General features: G+C 46.0%; 1 protein-coding gene across 1 annotated transcript in view; it reads left to right on the top strand.

Annotated features, from left to right (window-relative positions):
• Nucleotides 1-316: 316 nt before the first annotated feature.
• LOC103899679 (myosin-3-like) overlaps nucleotides 317-9561 on the top strand; it is a 24605-nt gene continuing 15360 nt past the window's right edge. Inside the window, exons 1-14 of the mRNA XM_019472314.1 lie at nucleotides 317-502; nucleotides 2772-2915; nucleotides 2998-3154; nucleotides 3940-3967; nucleotides 4049-4157; nucleotides 4688-4780; nucleotides 5106-5169; nucleotides 5251-5349; nucleotides 6728-6831; nucleotides 6912-7050; nucleotides 7599-7717; nucleotides 7920-8069; nucleotides 8527-8697; nucleotides 9344-9476. Coding sequence (XP_019327859.1) covers nucleotides 317-502; nucleotides 2772-2915; nucleotides 2998-3154; nucleotides 3940-3967; nucleotides 4049-4157; nucleotides 4688-4780; nucleotides 5106-5169; nucleotides 5251-5349; nucleotides 6728-6831; nucleotides 6912-7050; nucleotides 7599-7717; nucleotides 7920-8069; nucleotides 8527-8697; nucleotides 9344-9476 — 1696 coding nt within the window. The remainder of the gene's footprint in view (nucleotides 503-2771; nucleotides 2916-2997; nucleotides 3155-3939; nucleotides 3968-4048; nucleotides 4158-4687; nucleotides 4781-5105; nucleotides 5170-5250; nucleotides 5350-6727; nucleotides 6832-6911; nucleotides 7051-7598; nucleotides 7718-7919; nucleotides 8070-8526; nucleotides 8698-9343; nucleotides 9477-9561) is intronic.

Raw genomic sequence — 9561 nt, forward strand, 5'->3', positions numbered from 1 at the left:
TGTCAGAGATCCCTCCCCTTTGCTGCACTTCCCCAGGGAGCCCTCCTGCTCCTTTGGGCATAGATCCCCTTTCCTTGGGGTCATGAAGGGTGGGAGCTCTTCTTCGTTGCTTTTTTACATTCCAGCTTTGAAAGGCAAATATCTCCCTCAAGACCTTGTGGCACACATCTGAGAGATGGGAAGGGTGCTTTCAGAGCAGCCAACTTGGGAGGGCTGGTGGACGTTCAGCTCCACTCTGCTCAACTCTAAGGACCGCACAGGGGACCACCACAGCAGGGTCTGTCTTTCAGCTTCAGCCATGAGCAGAGACGCTGGCATGGAGGTTTTTGGTGAGGCTGCACCGTACCTGCGCAAATCAGAGAAGGAGAGAATAGAAGCCCAGAACCAGCCATTTGACGCCAAGACCTACTGCTTTGTGGCTGACCCCGAGGTGGAGTACACCAAAGGGAAGATCAAGGCTGCACAGGACGGGAAGATAACTGTTGAGACAGAGGATGGCAGAGTAAGTGCATTCCTCCTGGCCCTCCTCCCTGCCCTGCTGAGGGCCCGAGGACATCTGCTATGGAGGGCAAGGAGCACAGACAGCACTAGACTAGCTCAGGCAAGAAATCTGCCCTGCCCTGCCCTGCCCCGCCCTCTGACTGGGACCAGCATAGCCTCCAGAGGAAAGTATTGCTCTGGATGCTGGGATGAAGGTATCCATTGGATAATTATTCTTGGATTAGGCTTTTAAAGATGAAGCAGTGCTCTGAAACAGGTTGGGTTGTAGCCTTACCAGTCTTACTGTTCCTCAACCGATTCTTTTAACCCTTTCTCATCTAACGCTGTCATATCTACTGATAAATTCCTTCCTTTACTGATAGCAGAGCAGGCAGCTACTTTGAAAGTCCCCTTTGCATGTGAAATTATTATCAGTGTCACTGGCTGCAAACAGTTTCCTAGAGGAGCCTCCAAGGTGTTAATCTTGCAAAAATGCTGAAATGTCTTAGCAGCTTGTGTCCTGATAACTTTTGTAAGAATAGCTGCAGCAGCCCAAAGAACCACCTCAACCAACATCTTGGCAGTAGGTGCTACAAGATTTTTAAGAAAGCAAATAAAGAATAAAGCAGTCATCCATTGGTTCACCCCCAGCCTCCAGCAAACACAGGTATGTGACTGAGCAGAGGCTGCAGCAGGCTACTGTGTACAAGGACCTGCTTTCGTGGGGGCTGGCTTTTTTATATCCATTCGAGCTTTTTGCCTCTGTAATGTCCTGTGGGAAAGATTTCCACAGTTTAAAATTGGAGTATGTATGAAGTGCTTCCTTTTCTCTGCAATATGCAGCCTGGTAATTTCAGCTTATTTTTTCACAAGGAGAAAAAGTGAATTATTCTTCCTTGCTATGGCCATGGTTCTCTCTGCTATTCCTGACTTTGCAGGCTTCAAAAGTGTCTCCTTTTCACCCCCAGATCCCAATCAAGTTATGCTCTCCTCTTAGAAAAGCTGTTTCATACCTGTGACCACCTTTGTTTCTCTTCTCTGGATCATTTCTCATACAACTATATCCTTTCTGAGACGTGTGATCAGTAATGAAGTTGTGAATGAACTGATGGACACATCCTACATAACACTCTCTTCTTTTCTTCCTTTCTTTTCTAATAATTCCTAATATTTTAGAGCTTCCTGCCCTCTTCTGAGCACTGAACTGACATTATGTTAGAAACCTCTATAAACCTCTATAGTGACTCCCAGATATGTCCTGTGAGTAGCAGTTAATGCACGATCTCTTGTTCTATATGGAAACTTTCCTTGAATCCTAATTGCTCAAGTGTTTGGACACCTTAGAAAGGTATTTAGGGACACATACCACAAAGTTGCTTTAGAAAACTATGCCTGTAATTCTTGCTTTCTCAAAGAAGGCCAAGATCATTCCACTAGTCAGGACCCAAGCTTGGAAATGGTGTTCAATCTTTCTGAATCGAGTATGATTGCAGTAACACTACTTCCTCCTTGGATTGGACCAGCCCATGGGAGCAGCAATTAGAGCATAAAAGCAATGGATAAAAGCAATGGGAAGAGCCATCTGGAGAAATGACAACAGGATTTTCAAGCTCCTTCATGGTTCAGTGTGGCCGAGATAAGCTGCTGCCATCTGTGTACATCTGCTTTCCTGCACATCTGCCCCCCCGCCCCCAGCATATCCACAGGCTCTGGCTGTGTGACAGGATGGTCACCCACAGTGTGAGCCAGTAGACGGTGCTATTTGGTAGAGCTAGAGCCTTTGTTTAATTAGGAATGGCAACAAGCGGGAGTGGAACAAATCTGTTCCAAGGAAGGATTTGCTGTTGATGAATCTTGTCTGTTAGTGTTCTGTCTCTCCAGCACTGTGCAGTGTGAATCTTGGAGGCTGAAAGGTAGACTGGCCAGCAGTTGTGCCCCTGGCTATTACAGCCATGAGCAGCAGTGACCTGAAGTTCATAAGCAGCAATAATGTGTAGAAAGATCTGGTCCAGCACAAATTCTGTCTGCGTTGTTGTAGCAATTCCAGGATAGTAAATTTACAACCTGTAAATTTGCCAGTGTTGTAGAGTTCCTGGCTGGCAGCAGTGTCTGCCCTGTAATAGCCATATCTTGTTTTGCACAGTTAAACAAAGGAAAATCTGAATTAGAGCAGCCTTACAGATGTTATTACTTCTCTGTGTTTGTGTCTCTGTGCGTACACATGGAAGGAGCATCAAGAGTTGCTGAATCAGGGTGTCCTGGTTTCCTTTTTAACTCTTTCTGAATTATAGACGGTTACTGTCAAACCTGATGATGTATATGCCATGAACCCACCTAAGTTTGACAAAATTGAGGACGTGGCCATGTTGACCCACCTGCATGAACCTGCCGTCCTCTACAACCTCAAGGACCGCTACAGCTCCTGGATGATCTATGTAAGTTCCCTCTCATGGCAAAGGAGAAAATCCAGCTGCCAGGAGATGGACTTCAGTCACTTTTCTGTTTTTTTCCTCGCAGACCTACTCGGGTCTCTTCTGCGTCACTGTCAACCCCTACAAGCGGCTGCCGGTGTACAACCCGGAGGTGGTGTTGGCCTACCGAGGCAAGAAGCGCCAGGAGGCCCCTCCACACATCTTCTCCATCTCTGACAACGCCTATCAGTTCATGCTGACTGGTGAGCTTTTCTGTTTTGACCAGACTCATAGAAAAAAAACTGTGTCAGAAACACTGCTTCTGCCACATGCCATTCCTTATCTGCCATGGGCTCAGTTGCCTTTGCTGTCTCTTACAGTGTGCTACCCCAACTCCTTGTTCTGTGTCATGTTGCAGATTATCTGGTTGGGCTCCCAGGCTCCCAACTATCGTACTGTGAAATTAAATGTGCCTATTTTATCTCTAGGTGATGCAAGACCAGCTCCAGACAGTTTTCCCTGTCTCCTGAAACAGATTTTTTATTTTTGAAGTGCTGTGCTATTGTACTGCACATTATCTGTATTTCTGGTCTAAGTACTAAGCTAAGCACCATAACAGGAACCACTGCAAAGGGCAGTTGCAGTTGGATAGGACACACTATCTGGGAAGTCCCTAGTCAGTACACCAGCACGTGGCTTCAAGCAACAGCAGATAGGTTCAGAACAGAGCTGGAAGAAATATTTTCACCAAAATAGATGGGTTTAGTTTGAATCAAGTCCTGTCCCGTATTAAATAGCAATAAAGGTAAAGAATGGTAAAGACAGAAGCAAAGAGGAGAGTGCGGAATGGAGCAAAGGTGGAGAACAGAAGACAAAAACTGGAGTACAGGGAGGGGAAGAGAGGAGGAGGAAAAGACCATGCGTCTTTTCAGTTTTGCTTGCAGAGATTGTTTCTTTCCCTTCGATGGGCACTAGGTCATGGGTTACCTGAGAACCAGCACTTTTCCCTGCAGCTTCTCTGACTGCAGTTATTTTTTCCCTTTGACAGATCATGAAAATCAGTCTATCCTAATCACGTAAGTACATCTGTCACTTTGAACTTTGTCTTCAACAAAAAGTGGGCAGATAATTCTTCGCTCTGAACTTTCCTTTGACAGAGGAGAATCCGGTGCAGGGAAGACTGTGAACACGAAGCGTGTCATCCAGTACTTTGCGACCATTGCAGGGAGTGGGGACCTAGCCAAGAAGAAGGAGTCCTGGGTGAAGGTGTGAGGAAGAAAGGCTTGGCAGAGGGGCAGTTCGTGATGTTATCAACTTGTGGCTGCAGACAGCACTGGTGACAAACATTTATCTCAAAATATGAAATATCTTTTATTAGCTTCAGCCACTCTCTCAAGAGGCAGTAAGCCCAGGGGCTGATATGATACAAGCCACCAGAGCTGCCACTGTTGCTGCCCAGGTGTAGCTTCACCTGGACTGAAACCAGGTCTGGGGGATTGGTGTCCAGGAAGAATTGGAAGCTCCAGTTTCTTCACACAGACCAGTCTGTCCCTGTGGCTGAGAGATGACAGCTCTGACCAGGGGAGAAGTTCTGAATAAGAGAGAAATTAATTATTTGCCATTTACATACAGTGCTGGTTCTTGGCACTGTAGTCGAGAAGATGCTGTAGTAATGCTGTACAGCTGAAATGAAGGTCACATGGTTGCACATGTAATCAGGCAAGCTGCAATATAGTCACTTTTTCCTACCACATAGCCCATGGTGTTTTTCAATAATTATTCAAATATTCTCGCAGGGTACACTTGAGGATCAAATCATCAGTGCTAACCCACTGCTGGAGGCCTTCGGGAATGCCAAGACTGTGAGAAATGACAACTCCTCGCGCTTTGTGAGTCGTTGTATTTCTCTCTGCCCTCCTGCATTTCTAATCCTGTTTACCTGCTTGTTACTTGCAACTGGGAGCCACTGGGCTGGGAGAAATGTTCTTTCTGACAAATTTCTTGGTTGGTTGTCAGATGCTGATGTGTTTACAGCTGTTTCATGCTCATAGCTGCGTGGGCTGCGACAAACTGTTCCCCTTTATCTATCTTTGAATATCTAAGATAATTCAGACTGATTTAAAGATGCTTTCACTGGGATTCAAGAGAGAAAAACACTCTGGCGTGTTACCCTGAGAATGCTGCACTGACCACTACCTTTTGTCTGCTTGCCAGGGTAAATTCATTCGCATTCATTTTGGTACCTCTGGAAAACTGGCCTCTGGTGACATTGAGACCTGTGAGTAAATGAGGTGGGCTTACTGCTTTACTATAAAGTAAAGAAGAGCTTGAAAAATTTATACGTGCATACATATTTCAGACTTGCTGGAAAAGTCAAGAGTCACCTTCCAGCTGAAAGCTGAGAGAAGCTACCACATCTTCTACCAGATTCTCTCCAATAAGAAGCCTGAACTGCTTGGTAAGGACAGCCATCACCTGGTGACATTTTACAGTAAAATCAATATGGGAAACTTTTCCCTAAATATGCCAGCTCAGCGACAGGGGGTCCAGTGACACCTGCTGGCCTAGCGCCATGTGTCACAAGCACCCAGCTTCCCCTTTTGGCAGGTGCCTCAGGCTGTGCAAAGCACTGAAGCTTTCATCACGTGCTTATTCATGTCATCCGCATTCCAGCATCAACAATGACTGGGTTACCAAAGCTGTACACAGCCCTTTTACCTCTGTATAATGGTGTTGCATTAGGGGTTACTCCACCTCCAATTTATCTTCCCTGGGTAAGTTCTAATGCAAACTGTGTGCAGGTGAGGTGCGGGGGTGGCTAATTTACTGTGCCTTACACCTTGCTGTTCTTGCTGGTGTGGAAAGTCCAACTTATATGGGCCAGATCCTGTGAATAATCTTCAATAGAAAGGTGAGAAATCCCCTGGGTGCAGGATGGCCAGATATCCTGATCTACAAACCATCTATCTGAACTCTTCATCATATGGGCAAAAGTTCTTCCCTGTTTCCAGTAAAGCCCCTCCAGTCTTTTCCCCCTTCCCACTCCCATGGCATACCCTACCCGTGCCCCGCATCTGTCCCAAACCCTTTTGCCACACACTCAGCACTCATCCTCACTCCACTCTGTCCATCCCTCCCAACTATCCACAGAACATTTCCCAAGGTGGAGCTCCTACCCCCATCCTCCCACTATGTGCCCTCCCATCGTTTACCACCTCCCTCTTCCCTTTCCAGAGAGACTGCTGCGTGCCAGGGGACTGCATGTCTGTACAAGGACACAGATTTATCTTCAGTGTATGGAGGGCTTCCTCTCCTGCACACTGCACAACCCCACTGCACATCTGCACACCTTCACTTCTGCTCTTACTCTGCCATAGGATTCAGGACTGAAAATGAGTTGTGAATTTTGGCCTCAATTAGATGGAGATAAACACACATGTTTGTATTACTTATGTGCACCAGCACACAACCCCAGCGGGTGCAAGGGGCATTCAGGATGGATTAGTATATGTCGTGTATGAGGATAAGCACATACGAGTCTTACCTAAAAGTATCTTTCTTAGAAGCTGTTGGATGACCCTTGTTCCTTGTCTGCCAGTGCTGAATGTTTAGCCCCCAGTTCACAGCATATTAAACTGGTAGGACCGAGAACCTGCCCGGGACGTTCTGCTCATCCAGTGGAAAGCAAATGAATGGCTTTACTCTGTCTTTTTTGTCTCAATAGAAAACCAAGAGTTTGGGGATGAAGAAGGAAAAAGAGCCTGTGAAACCTTGTTGAGCCTTTATTCCATTTTCATTGCCAGGATCTGGCTCTCACTCCTTCATTTGCCTTTCAGAGATGCTCCTCGTCACAACCAACCCGTATGACTACCCCTTCATCAGCCAAGGGGAGATTTCTGTGGCCAGCATTGATGACCAGGAGGAGCTTGTTGCAACAGATGTGAGTACATTTAGCAAGGAGAGACAGTATCACTTTTACCATCACTACCATTATCATCAGCTGATCTATCCGGTGTGCAGGCAGCCATTGACATTTTGGGCTTCAGCCCTGATGAGAGAATGGGGATTTACAAACTGACAGGGGCAATCCTGCACTGTGGGAACATGAAGTTCAAGCAGAGACCATGTGACGAGCAGGCAGAGCCGGCTGGCACAGAAGGTAATACCTTCATGGCTTGGAGAGACATATTTCCAACTGTTTTCATACCAGTTTCCACTAGAAATGCAAGGAGTCTTCCAGGAAAGAAGCAGTTGTTCCTTGATGAACGTAAAAAGGAGGTACAACCTTCAACTTACCACCTCCTGTAGAGTCATTTTCTGCATCTACTTTATTCCTGATGGCTCTGCTGAAGGACTTGTGCCTGGGACATGTAACTGTAGTGTTTGCCAGTTTCTGGTAACACATCCAGACTTGTTCTGCTTGGGTGACATTGTGGAGAAGTGGCTTGAAGGGAGAAACACTCTTGTCCCATCACCAATGCACTCACTGGTTTTACCACACCTGTTGGGGCTGCTGTAGCCTCTCAATCATGAGGACCAGCCCTACAAGGCTGTTTGGAAAAGTAAATGAGAACATTGGTCAAGCTTTGTAGATAGGGTAAAGCCAACCAGTTTGCCAGGTTTCAGAGTGAGCTCTGGCTTGCTCCAATGCATTCTGTCTGTCCCAGCTAAGAAGAAAGTCCTTCAGCATTTTTTTTTGTTTTACAGAGGCTGACAAAGCAGCATACCTGATGGGCCTGAACTCAGCAGACTTGCTGAAAGCTTTGTGCTATCCCCGGGTGAAAGTGGGAAATGAATATGTCATGAAGGGCCAAACAGTGGATCAGGTGAGTGTCAGGGAGCGGCAGGGACAGTTGTCTCCCTCAGGGACAGGAGTGGGTGCAAGTCACAGCTGAGGATGGTCAGGACCGTTAAGGCCTATTAGTGCACTTTGTGGGCTGACAGTATCTGTGCGTGGTGGAGGGGCTTTTTATTCTGGTGATGCACTAGCAGTGCCCTGACACAGCTGTGTGAACCATCTCCCTGCAGGTGCACCAGGCAGTGAATGCCATTTCCAAGTCAGTCTATGAAAAACTCTTCTTGTGGATGGTGATGCGCATCAACCAACAACTGGATACTAAGCTGCCAAGACAGCACTTTATTGGGGTCTTAGACATTGCTGGCTTTGAGATTTTTGAGGTTTGGTTTTACATAGCACTCTCAGACTTCTGGCTGTCTTTAAACGCTTTTTTCCTTTTGTTTGACTTTTCTGACCTTTCCTCCTCCTCCTCACCCCAATGCAGCCCTCAAGAACAGGGCAAATCTCTATGAAGCTGCTTCTGCCTTTGTAGATCCATCACCCACTTTGTAAGAGAAAAGAAACAGCAGAAGCATAGGCATGAAGCTGCTGTCTCCCTCCCCACAGAATCTGTATTTAGTGACATTAGGGTCACCCAAAAACATCGCCAATGTAGGCTACATCAACCATGTGCTGCACAGCACAACTTTTCTGTAAGCCTGGACCACCCATGATATATGTTTTACGCTATTATCAAAACCCTTCAGGGATAGTCTGGCTGACCTTGCCTTGACATCTCTACGAAATAAATTGATTTGAGTCAGTTTAACAATATTAACACATTTACTCAAATATTAGTTCAACAGCTTTGAGCAGCTGTGCATCAACTTCACCAATGAGAAACTGCAACAGTTCTTCAACCACCACATGTTCGTGCTGGAGCAGGAGGAGTACAAGAAGGAAGGAATTGAATGGGAGTTCATTGACTTTGGGATGGACCTGGCGGCCTGCATTGAGCTTATAGAAAAGGTGAGTTTCTTACGCAGCTTGTGCGTAAACAAATCAGATCTGGAAGGGGTTCTTGGGAGTCCTTGCACTGAGTGCCTTCAATACACTCTCTCTGTGAAGCTCCACATCTGCTTACCTCCTCCCTTCCTTTACACATAACCCTTGTGATTAATTATCCACTGAGTGGAAATGTATTCTGCCTTCTAAAAAGACATTGCTTTTATTTCTCTGTTCTGTCTGTCTTCGACATCATTATAAATTGTCATTTCATTGTCATATTTACCCCAGTTGTCTTCTGTCTTTGCATATTGGTTCCTCCTCAGGTTTTCCTCTCAGCTAAATTCAAATGTTAGAAAGCCTCATGTCTGTTTGCTTTTTCCTCCTTCTGGATAAGGAGAAGTCACTACTGTATTCCAAGAAGTTAGTGCACAGTTTTTGCTTGGCTTGCTTTGTTTTCCAGCCGATGTCTGGGTAGTTCACCTATTTATGAAAATCTGGTGCTTTTGAATATTTTGCCAGCTGAACTTCAGAAAAAATCTTGCTTACCTGCTCCTCCCAAGCTAACTCTCTATAGAATACCTCCAGTACTTTAATTTTAGCATTTCTTTCATTCCATATTATAATAACTTGAATTCATCTTATTTGAAAACACCTTATTTCTATTCAGCCCATGGGCATCTTCTCCATCCTGGAAGAGGAGTGCATGTTCCCCAAGGCAACTGACACCTCTTTCAAGAACAAGCTCTATGACCAGCATCTGGGCAAGTCCGCCAACTTCCAGAAGCCCAAACCTGTCAAAGGCAAGGCTGAGGCCCACTTCTCCCTGGTGCACTATGCTGGGACAGGGGACTACAACATCTCTGGCTGGCCTGAGAAGGACAAAGG

Source organism: Aptenodytes forsteri, unplaced genomic scaffold, assembly GCF_000699145.1.
Source record: "Aptenodytes forsteri isolate BGI_AS27 unplaced genomic scaffold, ASM69914v1 Scaffold707, whole genome shotgun sequence".
Taxonomy (NCBI): Eukaryota; Metazoa; Chordata; class Aves; order Sphenisciformes; family Spheniscidae; genus Aptenodytes; species Aptenodytes forsteri.